Source organism: Phocoena phocoena, chromosome 1 (genome assembly GCF_963924675.1).
Source record: "Phocoena phocoena chromosome 1, mPhoPho1.1, whole genome shotgun sequence".
In the NCBI taxonomy this organism is placed as follows: Eukaryota; Metazoa; Chordata; class Mammalia; order Artiodactyla; family Phocoenidae; genus Phocoena; species Phocoena phocoena.
The window spans coordinates 4,302,918-4,320,012 of NC_089219.1; the positions used below are offsets into that span (position 1 = coordinate 4,302,918).

A 17,095-nucleotide genomic window follows, 5' to 3' on the forward strand; every position below is an offset into this window, starting at 1 on the left:
TATCCATCCCAAAGGCACTGCCCAGGGGCCTCTTTCCCCCAAGCACTGGGGACCCAAAGGCAAGCGGGAATCACGTCTCCCCACCCGCAAGGGGCTCATTGCCCAAAGGGATTTGAAACAGACAAGCCAGCAGCCCCCTCTCTCCATCCTGAGCAGGGAGGGCTGCTCCAAGCCTGAGTGTCCCTCCACCAAGTCAGGACCACCTGGGGACGGGGGGGGGATGCGGGGAACTGTGAAAATGCAGCTTATGTTGAAGGAGGGCAGTGCCGCCTTGGGGCTCGGATCTGGGGACGACTGTTCCAGAATATTCCAGCACTTAGAAGGATACAGGCTGCCAGCTGAACCCCAAATGCTCTAGGCCAAACTCTATGATCAGCTCTCCTTCCTCCTGGCAGTGGCCGGGGCCACAGGAGGGGTCAGGAGAGAGGAGGTGGAGGGTCTGTCCCCTGAGGGGCTGGTGAGTCCAGGCTCCCACCCAGCAGCTCTGATCAGGGCCTGGGGCCAAGGGGACCAAGGGACACAGGACAGAGCACATGCAAGAGCCCCAAACCTGGCCTGAAATCACTGCCATCGCCTCTGCTGTGAGTCAAGCTCAGCTCCAACTTGTCCAGAATCTTCTCCTTCTCAGCAAGCACTTCTTCTGCAAGACAAAGTGTGTTCACAGGGTGGGTAGGGGTCCGGGAGGGCAGAGGAGACTCCGGGCTGGTGGCTTCCCAACACTGCTTCAGCCATGCACGGAATCCTCTCCATCATCTTACTCATAAGTCCAGCAGGTGCCACCAGGGAGGGCTCTCTGGGAGGCAGGGTGGGGGCGGGACCTCACCCCACCCACCCATCCCAGCAGCACCCTCCCCCTAAACTTCTCAAGGCACAGTCTCCGAACCCTCCCTACCACAATGATAACCAGAGGACTCAAAGTTCTGGCAACATGTCAGGCCTTTGTTAACACAAAACCCCTCTTACAGACACCCAGAAATGTCAGGCAATATCTATCACATTAAAAAAAAACACACGGGTGCACTCACAAGAAGAAAAGAAAACTGCCAGGTGCCATAACTGAATGGAAACTCAAAGCGCGAGAAGCATATGCTGGGGGCCTGGGCAGAGGGTGACTGGACACCAGGAAGAGGCCTGGAGAGAACTGGAATTAAACCAGTGAACCAACACCCTCCAACTGCTGTGCTCTCTGCAAAAGAGGGAAAGTTCCATCCGCCAGCTCATGGCCAAGCTGAGGAAGCCTGGCTCCCACATGGAATCTAGGGGGCAGAAAGCCCCCAGTGAGGGTCCAAACCCAACACCAAGGCATGCAGGCTGTGGAATCTGAATTGTGCCATAAAGACTGGTCCCAGACCAGCCAAGTCACTAGTGAGACCAGTAGGCCCTGGGCTTCATGGAAATAGAAGGGGAGACATTTCCTGCTACCCAGGAATGACATGGGTTCTCATGGATAAAACAATCTCTGATGAAGATGCACCCAAATGAAACTCAGAAAACGATACCCACAGCCAGACAGATAAAAAAGGAAGAGAATCCGTAAGAAAAGACAAATCAAAAAAAGCCAGATAAAACTTCTAGAAATGAAATACATAATCACTAACATTTTAGACATCTCCTTACAGATTTCTAAGACGTCCTCATGACTTCTTGGCCCTGGAGAACAAGCCTTGTACATAGTCGTCAGGACTGTGAATGTGATGGATTCTACTCCCCTGAGAAGGTCATGTGATGAGGCACAGGTGATCTTAAAAGAGGGAGATTATCCAGGTGGGCCTGACCTCATCACACCAGCCCTTTAAAAGCAGAGTTTTCTCTGAATGGTCACAGAAAAGGATGTCAGAGATCTGAAGCCTGAGGGGGACTGGTGCACCACTGCTGGCTTGAAGATGGAGTAAGCCCCGTGGCAAGCAACGTGGGCAGCTTCCAGGTGCTAAGAATGGCCCCCCAGCTGAGAGCCAGCAAAGGAGGCCTCAGTCCTCCAACCCCAAGGAGCTGAGGTCGGCCAAGAGCAAGAATGAGCTTGGAAGCAGATTTTCCCCCAAGCCTTCAGATGAGAACTCGGCTCAGCCAACGCCTTGACCTCAGTCTTGCAAGCCCCTTGGCAGGGAACCCCGCCACGCCACCCCACACTTCTGACCCAGGCAACTGTGAGCCAATACACGGGTGGTGCTTCATGCTGCTAAGTTTGTAATCGTTTGTTTTGCGACCACAGAAAATAATACAAATGAATAGCTGTACAAAAGGAAGTAGGAACTGAAGCTAGATCTGAGGATGACTCAAAAAGCCTTGCGGAGAAACAGGAAACAAAAAAGTAAAAGACGCGAAAGACACGTCTGCCTCCCTCTTTCACAAACCTTGTACCTGCTCTCTTTTCTTCGTTGCATTTGGAGGCTGTTATTGAACAAGACCTACTTGTGCTTATTGCTGATCACCTGGGTCCCCCAGTAGAATACAAATTCCATGTGAAGGCTTTGGCTTTGGTTCACTGTCTGTGTCCCCAGAGCCTAGGACAGCCCCCAACACACAGCAGGCCTTCAGTATGTATTGGTTGAGTGAATGAACGAATTGATGAGTAAGAGCAATGCCAGGAGAAAATAAACATAATGGGAGGAAAGATAACATTCAGCCAAGGAGTGACTGAGAATCTGCTGATAACCGACAGAGGACACAACACTCAGCTTTAAGAATCACAGTCAGTAAAAAAAAAAAAAAAAAGAAAGAAAGAATCGCAGTCAGTCATAAGCAGGATAAATAAAAATTTCATTGTTGTGAAAGTACACATGACCAAAGACGGAGTATCTTACAAATGGTTTTTCCGTGTTAGAAAAGGCAGGTTTCCTACAAAGGAGCAGCAATTACCCTGAGAACAGCCTTCTCAGCACAACAGAAGCCAGAATACAAAAGAAATAACATCTTCAAGTGCTGAGGGAAAACCCCTATCCCACCTCGAATTCTGCTATTATCCAAGAAAAATACAATAAGGTGTAAAGGAAAAATAACACATAATGAGAGAATTTGCCATCCACAGAAATTTGCTGAAAGCACCACTGAAAGGTGTATTTGGGGAAGGAGGACACTGAACAAAGCAACAACGAACAAACAAGCAAACACAAAACTTTTAGAAAGAAGCAACAGCACATGGAAGATGAAAAGGGAGTGCCTCAGAGCTAAAGTTGCCTACAGTCCTTATAGCATTCAGGAGGTGACATGTTAAAAATTTAAGAGTACAAGATAGAATTGACTGCAAACCTTCCAAATAAGTTGATGGGAAAAGGGGAAAATAGAAAGAAAATGTGATCAATCCAAGAGATGTCAGGAGAAAAAAAGAAGAAAAGGCAAGGGTGATATAAAGCACAAAATAATAGTAGGTATTCATCCAAATACCTAGCTATTACAATAAATGTAACGACATTAAATTTGCCGGCTAAAAGGTAGAGATTCTATGATTAGATTTAAAACAACAAATCCCACCATATACTGTTTACAAAAGATATACCTAAAACTTAATTATACAGATAGATTAAAAATTAAGAAATGGAAGAAAATACTTGCAAATCACCATATCTGATGTGGAACATGTGTCATAAAGAACTCATAACTCAATAATAAAAAGACAAATAACCCAATTAAAAAATGGACAAAAGGGGGCTTCCCTGGTGGCACAGTGGTTGGGAGTCCGCCTGCCGATGCAGGGGACACGGGTTCGTGCCCCAGTCCGGGAGGATCCCACATGCCGCAGAGTGGCTAGGCCCGTGAGCCACGGCCACTGAACCTGCACGTCTGGAGCATGTGCTCCACAACAGGAGAGGCCACAGCAGTGAGAGGCCCGCGTACCTCAAAAAAAAAAAAAAAAAAAAATGGACAAAAGGATCTGAAAACACATTTCTCCAGCAAAAATGTACAAATGGCCAATAACACTTGAAAAGATACTCGACATCTTTACACAGAAGGGAAATACAAATCAAAACCACTTGAGCTATGACTCTTCACCCACTAGGATGGCTATAATCAAAAAGAGAGATAATAACAAGTGTTGGCCAGGATGTGGAGAAATTGGAAAACTATTACACTGCTGGTGGGAATGTAAAGTGGTGCAGCCACTGTAGCAAACAATCTGGCAGTTCCTCAAAATATTAGTTACCATACAATCCAACAATTCCACTCCTATGTATACACCCAAGAGAACTGAAATCTATGTCCACACAAATACCTATATGCAAATGTTCAGAGCAGCATTATTCATAATAGCCAAAAGGCAAAATAACCCAACTGATGTTGGGTTGGTCCATCAACTAATGAATGGGAAAAGAAAATATGGTCTATCCACAGTGTAGAATGCTATTCGGCAGAAAGGAAGGAAGTTCCGATACATACGGTACGAAACTGATGAACCCTGAGAGCACTGTGCTTAGTGGAAGTCGTCACACATAAAAAGGCATACACTGTACGATTCCATTTATATGAAATGTCCAGAGCAGGCAAATCCAAAGAGACAGAAAGTAAATTAGTGATTGCCACAGGCTGTGGGGAGGAGAAAATGGGCTACCGGGCATAGGGTTTCTTTCTGGAATGATGAAAATGTTCTACAATTAATTGTGCTGGTGACTCTGCAACACTGTGAATACATAAAAACTACTGAATGATATACTTTAAGTGGGTGAACTGTATGGAATGTGAATTATATCACAATAAAGTTTTTATTTATACTTATAAGTAAAAGGATAGAAAAAAATACACCAAGGATGGGAATTCCCTGGTGGTTCAGTGGTTCGGACTCTGCGCTTCCACTGCAGGGGGCCCAGGTTCAATCCCTGGTCAGGGAACTAAGATCCCGCATGCTGCACAGCATGGCCAAAAAGAAAGAAAAAAAAAAATAATACACCAAGTGTATACTAAACAAAAATAAGCTCAATCCAAATCAGCCTAAATGAACCTTAAAGCAAAAAGGATCAGGAGGGATAAGAAGGTTATTACATAATAAACAGAAACACTTCACCAGAAAATTATAAAAAATATGAACCGATATGCACCTAACAACCCAATCCCAAACTATACGAAACAAAATCTGGCCTTACGAGAACAGAGAATAACCCACACTCACAGTGAGAGATTTTAACACAAGTCTCTCAGATGTGACTGATCAAAGCAAACCAAAAATAAGTAAGGATATAAAAAAATCTGAACAACATAATGATCTAATGCATATATTTTAGAACCTTACACCCAGCAATGAAAGGACAAACATTCTTTTCAAGCACACATAAGCATTTACAAGATCTGACCACATTAAACCAGAAAGCAGGTTTCAACAGTATCATATAAAAACAATATTATACAGACTCGTGTGTTCAGACCACGAGGCCACTGATTCAGAAATAACTAATAAAAAGATGTAGCCCGGGTTTCCCTGGTGGCGCAGTGGTTAAGAATCCGCCTGCCAATGCAGGGGACGTGGGTTCGAGTCCTGGTCCGGGAGGATCCCACATGCCGCGGAGCAACTAAGCCCATGCGCCACAACTACTGAGCCCGCGCTCTAGAGCCTGCGAGCCACAACTACTGAAGCCCGCGCACCCTAGAGCCCACGCTCCGCAACAAGAGAAGCCACCGCAATGAGAAGCCCACGCACTGCAACAAAGAGCAGCCCCCGCTCGTCGCAACTAGAGAAAGCCCACACGCAGCAACAAAGACTCAATGCAGCCAAAATTAAATAAATAAAATGAAAAAAAAAAAAAAGATATAGCCCAATAACCCCCAAACTGTACAACAGGAAAAGTTAAAACCCACGTATAGAGAACTGAGCCCCTGGCTCTCCCCTCACCCTGGGACCTGCGGTGCTAGGACAGAGCGACGCATAGTCCGCCACCCGGCCAGGGAGAGACAGGGTAGAGCGCGGCCTGGCTGCCCTTCTCTAACCCAGGCCTGACGATGCATCAGGGTGGAAGCCCGCACCTTTCGGCAGCTGCTCTGGGGAGGGCTGGGCCTTCTCCATCTCCTCCGGTCGATCCTCTCGGGCCCTCTCCTTGCCATCCGAGCTCTCGTGCTTGTCCTCACCCTCCGCTCTGTCCAGGGCAGTTGGCAGGGCCTAGGGAGGACAGACTCGGGAGCTGCGGGGCCTGGAGCCTCAACAGGAGTGGAGGCAGGGAAGGCGTGCTGGGCTTGGAATGCACTCTCCCGGCTCCCACTGCGTGCTCCCAGCCCGCTCCCCAGACACAGAGGCTCTAACTTGGAACCAGGGGGCCCGAGTGACAGCTGCCTGAGCAAGGCCTGAGAAGGTCCCCAGAGCCACCCCCATCCCACAGGGGCCCAGACACCTGCATCTTCCATACCTGGATTTCTGGGGGCTTCTTTGGCTTCTGCACCCCCAGCTCCTTCTCTTCCAAGTAGCCCAGCTGGGCTTCCATTTTGTCTAAAAGATCAAGGGAGACGGGGTGAGACAGGTGAGCTGGGGCGGGGAGGGGGAGAAGGGCAGAAAATGGGGCATCAGAGAGGACCCTGGGCCCGGCACCTGCAGAAGGACAGGTGAACCTGGTCAGCGAGAGCACCCAGGCCAGGTCTGCAACGTGAGGAGCCTTGGAGGACCCTGGGCCCAGTGAGGCCAAAGCCAGGGGCGGACAGGACGGAGCTACATGCAAAGGGTGGGGGCGGGGGGTGCCTCCCATCTGGAAGCCGGGAAGCGAGGTAGGTGGCGGCCCAGACTAGGAGCCAGGACGGCTGGGTGTGGTCCCGGCCTTCAGGCTGCTTGACTGGCCACGTGCCTCCCCCACGCTGAGTCAGTTCTTGATCCTGCAAAGGGCCGGTGACCCACGTGCTCTGAGTAGCCCTGGGAGGTGGTCACTACCTCGCAGGGTAAGGGACTTGCCCACAGGCACACTGGGCCAGGAAGTAAACTAGGCATGTTTTGTAAACTAGAGGGCACTTGTGCCCAGAAGCAGGATGTCCTCAGAGGCACTGAGCCTCTCGGGGTCTCACCTGGGATAGGCAGGACACCCCCGGCCTGAGGGGTCTGACTGAGGGAAGAAGATGCTTTGCCCCGATAAACACACGAATCACCAAAAAGGCAAATAACGCATTAAAGAAGGACAAAGGATCTGAAATAACATTTCTCCAAAGAAGACGCACAAACGGCCCAGAAGCACATGAAAAGATTCTCAACATCTTCAGCCATCAAAGATGCAAATCAAAAGAGAAATGCAAATCAAAACCACAACGAGGGGTTTCCCTGGTGGCGCAGTGGTTAAGAATCCGCCTGCCAATGCAGGGGACACGGGTTCGAGCCCTGGTCCGGGAAGATCCCACATGCCGCGGAGCCACTAAGCCCGTGCACCACAACTACTGAGCCCACGTGCCACAACTACTGAAGCCTGTGCATCTAGAGCCCGTGCTCTGCAACAAGAGAAGCCACCGCAAGGGGAAGCCCGTGCTCCGCAACAAACAGTAGCCCCCTCTCTTCACAACTAGAGAAAGCCCGCGCGCAGCAACGAAGACCCAAAGCGGCCAAAAATAAATAAATAATTTATATTTAAAAAAAAAAAAAGCCCACAACGAAACGCCCCTTCACACCCACTAGGATGGCTGTGAGCAAAAAGTCAGATAAGTGCTGGTGAGGATGTAGAGAAACTGGAACCTCACACGTGGCTGGTGGGAATGGAAAATGGTGTGATCGCTGTGGAAAAGCTTGGCAGTTCCTCAAAATGTTATACCACGTGACCCGGTGATTCCATTGCTAGCTATACGCCCAAGAGGAACGAAGACACTTGTTTTCAGTTGAACACAAAAGTTCAAAGCAATGTTACTCACAGTATTATCCACAATAGCCAAAAGGTAGAAACAACCCAAAATCCATCCGCTGATGAGTGGATACACAAAATGTGGTGGATTCCAAACAATGGAACAGTATTCGGCCACAGAAAGGAATGAAATGCTGATACCCGACAACATGGATGAACTTGGAAAATATTACGCTAGTGAAAGAAGCCGGGCACAAAAGGCCACACAGTGTATAATCTCATTTACGTGAAATGTCCAGAACGGGCAAACCCATAGAGACGGAAAGTAGATTAGTGGTTGCCGAGGAAGATATGAGGAGAAGGAATGTGGAGTCACTGCTAATGAGTATGTGCTTCTCTTTGGGGTGATGAAAACATTCTGGAATTAGAGGCAATGGTTGCACAAGCGTATGAATCTACCAGAAACGACCGGATCGTACAGTTTAAATAAAGATGGAACACGGTGGTGTGTGAACTACACCTCGAAGCTGTCATTAAAAAGAAAATCTCTCAGGGGAGTGACACTTCTGCAACCAGAAGCTTTGGGCGGGGAGGGAGGCCAGCCCTCGTGGGATGTGGGGAGGACGTGGGGTCTCGCCACCTCCCGTGACCCAGGCGCCCTCCCCTGCTCGACAGAGCCCAGACCTGGCAGGCCCAGCGGGGCAGGCAGAAGGTGGGCAGGGCTGGCGGGCACTGGTGTGTTGGGATCCGAGGAGATGACCTCGCCTGGCTTCTTGCCCTCGGGCCCCTCAGGGATCAAATCCGGGGTGCTGTACTTCCCATTGACGTGCTCAAACTCCTGAACCTGGGGCAGGTGGGAGGGAAGCAGGGAGGGAGGTGGTCCCAGCTCAGAACTGAGGGCCTCAGGGTGGCCCGTGGGACTGCGGGCATGCCAGGCTTGGGGTGGGGCAGAGGTGCCGCCTCCACCCGAGGCTGGCCAAGCCACACGCCCTTCTGACTGCAAAACCCCCTGCCAGCCCCTACCCCCAGCCCGTCCCCACCTGCCAACCCGGCCTCCAGTCCCCACCCGCTCCGACTTCCCCACCCAGAGAGGCATCGTGGGTCCATGCCTCTAGCCTGACTCAGACCCTGGACAGCCAGGCACTTGCCCTCTGCCCGCTGACCCCCCAGGGGCACACCTGGGCCGTGGTCGGCCACCAGAAAAAGCCCAGCAAAGGCTACTCACCCACCTTCTTCCTAACTAGTGACATGACCCCGATACGCGTGAGCACGTGCTGCCTGGAGAGGCCCTCGCGGGGCACGCCGTCTGCGAAGGTCTCCGCGCCGTCAGCCCCCGGCTCACACAGGTGCCGCATGAAGAGGGACACATAGGCTCTGGGGTGGGGGGACTGGGGTTCAGGGAGTGGGGGGCCGGCAGGACCCTCTGAGAGGGCTGGCAGGACCCCCGGGGGACCTCCTGGCTGGAATCATCACCCGTCGCCCGCCTCCCAACCAGGCCTGGCTGGGTCAGGCCCCAGGGAAGGACAGAAGAGGGCCCCCCGGGCAGGGGACCCTCCTGGGACAGCCCTCGCCCCGGATAACCCAGATCCTTCGCGCTGCCGTTAACACCAGCTGCTCTGGCAGAGGGGACTGGTCAGCGTTCTCTGCAAATAAGCCCTGCCCAGGCCCGGACCCCAGGCACGCCAACATCAGATAGCAGTGAGCTCTCCAGATACCCTTAACCCGGCGGAAACGCCACCCACCGTGCTGGCTCACCTAGCCGGAGCCTGCCACTCCAGGGTGGGCGGCCGCACCCTGGGCCACCACCTCAGCCCCTTTACCTGAACTCCTTCTCACTCTTCCCGCGAAGGTCCCGCACCAGCCAGTGGGAGTTGAAGGCGTCCTGGGGGGGCATGCCCCAGCGCATGATGGCGTTCAAAAAGGCCTTCCGCTGTCGGGCGTTGAAGCCCAGCACCTGGGCCAGTGGAGATCAGGGTGAGGGAGCGGGGAGTTCAGAGACGAGGGAGAAAAGCACAGGGAAGGGAGAAGCACAGAGGAGCAGGGGCCTCCGGCGGGGGCAGGACCCAGAGGGGCACGGCCCAGGCCCACCTCTACTTGGCACTGACCCAGAGGGACCCCCAGCCCTCCCGCCCCTCCTCCGCGCCCCGGGAGTGGCAGCAGCAGGGAGCTCTTTGCTCTGAAGGCGGATGAGAGGAATCCGGGGAAGGGGAGCTGGGCGAGTGAGGGGTGCACGCAGGCCCCACCTCAATGTTGCCGCCAACCCGGGCGAGAAGCGGGGGCAGGGGCTTGTCCCTGTCGCTCTTCAGCTGCCTCCTGGATTGTCGCCGTCCACCTGGGGGAGCAGCCCGCCATGACCCCTCAGCCGGGCCCAGGGTCCTGACCCAGCCCACCCAGCAGCTCGCCCCAGGACAGCAGGCCCCTGAGGACCCACTCCGGAGGACAGACGCTTGTCCTGATGCCCCTGGGGCGCCCCACACTGACCACCAGCTCCCCAACATGCCGCCCGGGCCCCAGCCCAGCGCTGAGACTCACTCTGCCCTTCCGGCCTTTCTTCAAAGTCCTCGTCCTCATCCTCGGATCCAATGGAGTATTCGGACTGGTTGTCTGAGAGCTCGTCCTGCCACTCTGGGGGGGGTGGGGTGGGTCAGGCAGAGGGGTGCAGGGTGAGCCGTGCCACCAGAAGCCCACCCAAGCCCCCCCACACCCAGGGCCACACCAAACCCCTACACCCCAGCCCGAGAACAGTGACAACGAAAACAGCCCTCGCGTACTTCCTGTGAGCTCCCGTAGCATCCCAGGAACCCTGCACTATATCCTAAGGCCTCATACCACCGTCGCCCCTATTTTACAGACGGAGGAACTGAGGCTTGCCTAAAGTCACACCACTAGCCGTGAGGTCACTGAACCACTACCCATCTTGTTCCCCCAAACACCCCACACCTGCCCCGGAGCCCCCTTTCTCCGAGAAGCTCTCCCCACCACCTCCCGACTCAGGCCACTCCACACGGCCCCTAACCCCCACCACCAGGGCTTCCCGCCACAGGGATGCCCTCCCCTCCGGCACGACCCCGCCCACCGGGCACGCACCCTGGTCCTCCTGGGAGGCGTCGTTGTAGTTGACCTGCTTGCGGACGCGCTTGCCTTTGCCCAGGTTGCGGGCCAGGTCCTCCTGCTGCTGCTCGTAGTGGTGCCGGAGCAGTTTCTCCCAGTAGTCGGGGTCCACGTTCTCCTCCTGCTTGATGATCTCCCGCTCCACCTCCTCCTGGGGACGCAGGTGCCGTGGGCTCCCTGAGGGCGGGGCCAGCGCGCATCTCCGCCCCTAGGAGGCCTCGCTGCCTCTACCACATGTCACCCTTTAGGGGCTCAAGGAGGAACTGGAAAGCCTGCCTACTCCAGGAAGCCTTCCCTGATCACCCCCAGCCCCATGTGTTCTTCCTCTTCCTGCTCCTGCCGCGGTAATTCATTCATTCATTCACTTCCCAAGTGCTCCCTGGCCTTGTGCCAGGCACTAGGATATAGAACAGAATAAGCCCCACTCTTGTCCTCAGGAGGCCCCCAGTTTCAAAAGGAAAACTGGCACGTGGAAGAATGATTAGCACCCAGGGTCCGCGTGGAGGGTGGAGGGCCCACTCACGAGAGACCAGGGAGCCGGCCTTCAGGATAATCGGTTTCCGAGCGTAGACGGAGAAGCTGCGGTAGGGGCGCGGCGCGGCCGCAAATGGGTGGAGCCGCTGAAGGGAGGGGCGTGATCTCTGGGGGCGGGCCCGAGGAGGGGCGGGGCTTACCACGCCGTCCTCCTCGCGCACCACGTACTGCGCCACCTTGAAGGAGCTCAGGTATTCGTTCATGTTCTGCAGCTCCGTGTCGTCCGTGGCGTCCTGGTTGCGGTCCAGTAGCTTGGAGATGGCCGCATCATCATAGTGGATCACACTGCTGTCCTCCACGTCCTTGCTGTCACCTGGGGGCGGACAGGGTGCAGAGTTGGGGGACCCCCACCAGGACAGATTCCAGACAGTGGCCCTTCCCAGTCCCCTCCAGGGGTTGCAACAGAGGAGCACGCTGATCAGACAATAACAGCCCACTGCCCGCCCGGCTACAGTCCACAGGCAGGGGAACCTGACAAAATGGGTTTGGGGGGCCCCCTTCCTATCCAGGAGCAGCCATCCGGGGTACAGGTGGTCCGGGGGCTGGGCTGGGTTGGCCCCTACCTGGCGGGGTGCTGCCGTGCTTTTTCTTCGCGCTGGCGGCCAGGGCTCCCCCTTTGGAGGACTGGACATCAGGGATGGGCGTGACGGGCCTCTGGCCCTGAGACATCATGCCTGGAGGACAGAGGTGGGGGACCGCAGAGCTGGGGGGACGCAGAGCTGGGGGGCAACACCCAGAGATGCCACCCTGGCCCTGCCCATCCTGGCCAGGAGGGGGGAGCAGAGGAGGGAAAGGCTGCACACTGGAGATGCCCTGGGAAGGGAGTGTCTCAAGCTGGACCAACCCCCTGTGCCCCGGCACCCAGGATACGCACCCTCCACGTCGTCCTTGAAGAGCTCCTCTGTGCCGAACTTGAGGATGTCATCCAGCTCCTGCTTGGTCATGGAGCCGGACTTGGAGCCCAGGCCGGGCCGCACCACCAGATGGGTTAGCATCATCTTCCGCTTGGCCACCTGCGTGATACGCTCCTCCACCGAGGCCCGCGTCACGAAGCGGTAGATCATCACCTTCTTGTTCTGCCCGATGCGGTGGGCGCGGCTGAAGGCCTGGGGGCAACCTGCAGCTTAGCACCCATAGCTCACCCGAGGGCTGGGGGCTCAGGGTCAGGTACCGGAGGGTGGGGGGAGGCACGCACGTGGGCTCACGAACGCGCCCCATACGGAACCAGCTGCTGCCTGACTGCCCGTGGAGATGTGTGTGCACCAGGGCAGCTGTGCTCACATCCTGTGTGGCCTCCTGTGGGCCTGGGTGCCACTGCAGGTGTGCAAGCGGCAGTGTGGCCAGTGTGCTATGGAATGACGCCACACGGGGCTCTGATGGCGCTCATGCCGAGACGGGGGCTGCACCTCCCCGGGAGTGACCACTAGTGGGACTGTAAGCCCACCTGTTGGGGAGGCACAGCCACCCTGTGAGGACAGGTTGTGATGTGAGGACATGCCTGGGGATTTGCACGTTAGGTGCCCGCGGGACGGGATCTGGTGTGATTAGATCTGTGTGGGGGACGGTGCACGGGTGCACACACGTGTGCGTGAGACATGAGTTTGTGTGTGCGCCCCAAGAGGGTAAAGTGTGTGCGTGCCCGGCCCTGCCCCAAGAGGGTGGCCATGGACAGCAGAGTGTGTCTCTACTCCCACAACCCCCGCCCCCCAACCCTCCCATCCTTCCTCACCAGCCCCATTGCCCCCACCTCCATCTCTTCCCCTCCTCACCTCCACAGGCCTTGTCCCCTCAACTCTATCTTCCTGTTCCTCCCAAACTGGCCCCCTCTGGGTCCCAGGACCCCCTCATCCTGCCCCACTCCACGGCCTCGACCCTAAGACTGATGGGACAGACCAGGGGTCATGGTCACACAGATCGCTGCGTGTTCTTGGACACATCCCCTGCCCTCCCTGGGCTGTTTCCTCTTTTGTACAATGCAGGAGCTGGAGGGGCTCACCTCCCAGGTCCCTCTTGGGGCTGGGACTCCACGAGGCGGGTCCAGGGAGAGGTAAAGCCCTGAGACAGTCTGTGGGGGGAGGGAGGGAAAGCCCACAGAGCCAGGGTCAGCGAGGGGCCCTCTGAGAGGGCTCTGGTGTCAGGGCCACACACCTGGATGTCGTTGTGTGGGTTCCAGTCTGAGTCGTAGATGATGACCGTGTCCGCCGTGGCCAGGTTGATGCCCAGGCCACCTGCCCGGGTCGAGAGGAGGAAGCAGAACTGCTGGGCCCCAGGGGCTGAAGAAGAGAGATGGGCGCCCAGGAGGGTGAGTGAGGGGCACAGCCAGAGGGGTAGGGGTCGGGACAGGCAGATGGCCGACGGGAGATCGGGGCGGGGGGGGCTGGAACTGTGACCCCATCACAGGCAACAATGGCCTGAGCTGTGCTCAGGGAAGCCGGAGGCGGCCTGGGGCCCCAGGCGGGTAGACAGAGCAGCCCACCTGAGCCCCATGGATCCCCCAGCTCTGAGCCCTGAGCCAACAGGATGGAGTCAGAATGAGAAGGAACCGATTATCAAAGCCCGGGCGGCAAAGAAGAAACTGCAAACAGCCAGCAAATATGGGCAGAGCCGCTGAGGGTCTGGTCCCAGGGAGCCCTGGAGAACTCGGTCCTTCCCGCCCTCACGGCTCCCCTGGCCGTGATGCTGTCAGAGCAGCCAAAGAACACTCAGGGTCCCAGCTCCAGGGCCCAGGCCGACGCTCTGGTCAGTGCCCACTGTGGCAGGACGGCTGGTTCTCAGGCCCATCGGGGCCCTTCACTGAGTGACCTGGGACTGACCACAGCACCCACTCGAGCTGCAAACAGGTCCCCGATCCTCCTGCTGCCTCCCGCTTAGACGTGTGCTGGGGCCGCATCGAGATGCCGAAACTGTACTCGGTTTACCTCTGACGCGAGTAGGCAACAGGAATCGCTGCTTTGGGTTTTAGAGCCGTGGGACCCCAGCCCTGTTCTGAGGGTGGGAGGCGGGAAGCAGCCACAAGCCCCAGGGAAAGAGATTTGCTCATCAGCTCTTCCTGCAAACCTGCCACTGAAGAGGCGCTGGACCACTTCCCCCTCCAGAGGCTTCCTCCACTCCATGGCCAGCTCCTGGCCTAGCCCCCTCACCTCTCCTTCCCAGGCAAGCAAGAGAGCAGGTTGGAAGTTCGGGCCTGTGTGGCCCTGCCCTTCCCTCTGTCCTTCCTCTAAGGGAGCGCTGCTCTGCTCTGGCCCTCCCCGCAGCCCGTGTTCCGGGGATAGGCCCCATCCGGCCCTGCCTATAACCGGAGGTTTAGCTGGCGTCCGTACCAGAAGCCCACAGGTGCTGGCCAGACCCTCAGCACCGGCTTCATTCAGAAGCAGAGGGACTTTCCTCCCCTTCTGCTTTCCTCCTTGTCTGTTTCTCAGCTCTGAGCAAGTGTTATCTACTGGCTTCTTGTACCCCAGCAGGCCCCTGGCAAGTTCCACGGAATGAATCCCTTTTACCAGCTATTAGGACCTAAGGACTGGTCTGCTTTCTTCGGCCGTTTGAGGAGCAGCTACCCTGACCATGAGTTGAGTGGTCTGGCTAAGGGCCTAGCGTAGGAGGGGAGGCAGACGGGGCCCCCCAGTGAAGGCCCGGGGTGGGGTGGGGTGGGGGTACCGTTGAATCTGTCAATCGCCTCTTGCCGGAGGCCCCCGGTGATGCCACCATCAATCCGCTCATATTTGTAGCCCTCATACTCCAGGAAGTCCTCCAGGAGGTCCAGCATCTTGGTCATCTGCAGGGGACAGGGTATGCCTGAGGCACTGCCGCAGAGCAGGGACCCCATGACAGGTGGGGGAGGACAGAGCAGCCTGCTGAGTGGGGAGACAGGTGGGACCCAGGCAGACCTGATGCAGGCCCATTCTCTGAAGAAGAATGCAGCCTCCGACCTCAACCGCTGAAGCCACTCCATCCCCCCACACCAGCCCCACAGCCATCTGCCTAAGACACAGCTCTAAGCACGTGCCTCCCTGCTCTCTCCCCACAGGATAAAGTCCCAAATCCTCACCTTGGCATTCTAGGCTTGCAGGATTGGTGCCCAGCCCATCTGGGCATCATTTCCCAATGCTTCCTTTAGACTCTCCAACCATCCCAAATTACCTAAACTCTCTTCCCACCCCCTTACCGCCTAGGAAACTCAAACAGCACCTCCTCTGTGATGTCTTCCCTGATTTCACCCTTTCCTCTGAGAAAAGCAGTCCCTTCTGAGCTCCCATATTCCTCCCATAATCAATCTTGAGAGAGTTTGGCTGGATATAAAATCATCAGTTACCATTTTCCCGCAGTGCATTGAAGGTTTTGCAGTTGTCTCCTGCCACCCATTGTTGCTGATGTGAAATCTGAGGACAGTCTGATTGTCATTCCTTTGTAGACACTAGGTCTGAAGTGTGGCATTTTCCCTATGACGTGCCTAGGGCTTCCTTTCTTTATACAGTAAGTCCCCTACATACGAACCTTCAAGTTGTGAACCTTCAAAGATGCAAACGTGCATTCGCATGTCCAATCACGTAAGTTAGTGCATGTGTCTGGCGTACGTTGTCATACGCGTGCATCCTCTACAAGCGGTTGTGCTTTTGTGTACTTTACTGTACAGTACAGTATACGGTAGTACAGTATCATTATTTCAAGCCCAGGATGTCTGCAAGCAAGCGTAAAAGTGGCGGTGATGGGGCTTCCCTGGTGGCGCAGCGGTTGAGAGCCCACCTGCCGATGCAGGGGACACGGGTTCGTGCCCCGGTCCGGGAAGATCCCACATGCCGCGGAGCGGCTGGGCCCGTGAGCCATGGCCGCTGAGCCTGCGCGTCCGGAGCCTGTGCTCCGCAACGGGAGAGGCCACAGCAGTGAGAGGCCCGCGTACCGCAAAAAAAAAAAAAAAAGCGGCGGTGATGTAGCTGGTACTATTGTACTTTTCAAAGTGCTTTACTATAAGATTAAAAATGTTTTATTTTTTGTTGGTTTTTTATGTGTTATTTGTGTGAAAAGTCTTAAAAAGCTGTTACAGTACAGTACTATATAGCCGATTGTGTTAGTTGGGTACCTAAGCTAACTTTGTTGGACTTACGAACAAATTGGACTTAACGAACGCGCGCTCTCCGAATGCAACTCGTTCACATGTACGGGACTTACTGTATTTATCTTGCTTGGTGCTCAGACCTGAGACCTCACATCTTTCTTCACGTCTGTCTGCAAACTCCCATTAAGTCTGACTTCTCTGCCATTTTCTCTCTTTCTTCTTCTGCAGCTCCTAGTGCGTAATTACCAGAGCCTCTCAAGGCATCCTCCATGTAATTTCTCAGTCTTATCTTTGTCTCTCTCTGCCGCATTCTGGGGAAATTCCTCAACGCCAGGTTCCCATTCATCCCCATCCTCTTCAGCAGTGTTGAGAGTTTATCCAGTGTTGTTCTCCATCTCATGCAGATTCTTTTCCTATCGAGTTAGTTTTATTTCATCTCTTGCTGCCTGTGTTTAATCGATTTCTTCGTGATTTATGAGTGTTACTCTGGTATTTTTGAGGTTCCTAAACATGTTTATTTGAACTTTTTCAGGCTGTTCTATTACTCCTTCCACTTGGGTTCTGCTTACTGTTTTGTGGGGCGTCTCATTGAACGTTTTCATGAGTTTTGGAATTGGGGTTTTCGGGCTTACTTTGGCTGGCAGGGCTCCATCTCTGTCACTTTCCCTCTCTGCAC

At 54.9% G+C, this 17,095-nt stretch overlaps 1 protein-coding gene across 1 annotated transcript in view; it reads right to left on the minus strand.

The window, feature by feature from the left end:
• The window catches only part of CHD5 (chromodomain helicase DNA binding protein 5), a 61,796-nt gene that overhangs the window by 4,514 nt on the left and 40,187 nt on the right, over positions 1-17,095 (minus strand). The window contains exons 21-34 of the mRNA XM_065897356.1: positions 15,024-15,141; positions 13,518-13,642; positions 12,244-12,475; positions 11,933-12,043; positions 11,510-11,682; positions 10,812-10,986; positions 10,257-10,349; positions 9,968-10,056; positions 9,545-9,678; positions 8,954-9,098; positions 8,409-8,568; positions 6,324-6,403; positions 5,947-6,079; positions 551-640 (exon numbers count right to left, since the gene is read on the minus strand). Coding sequence (XP_065753428.1) covers positions 551-640; positions 5,947-6,079; positions 6,324-6,403; positions 8,409-8,568; positions 8,954-9,098; positions 9,545-9,678; positions 9,968-10,056; positions 10,257-10,349; positions 10,812-10,986; positions 11,510-11,682; positions 11,933-12,043; positions 12,244-12,475; positions 13,518-13,642; positions 15,024-15,141 — 1,858 coding nt within the window. The remainder of the gene's footprint in view (positions 1-550; positions 641-5,946; positions 6,080-6,323; positions 6,404-8,408; positions 8,569-8,953; positions 9,099-9,544; positions 9,679-9,967; positions 10,057-10,256; positions 10,350-10,811; positions 10,987-11,509; positions 11,683-11,932; positions 12,044-12,243; positions 12,476-13,517; positions 13,643-15,023; positions 15,142-17,095) is intronic.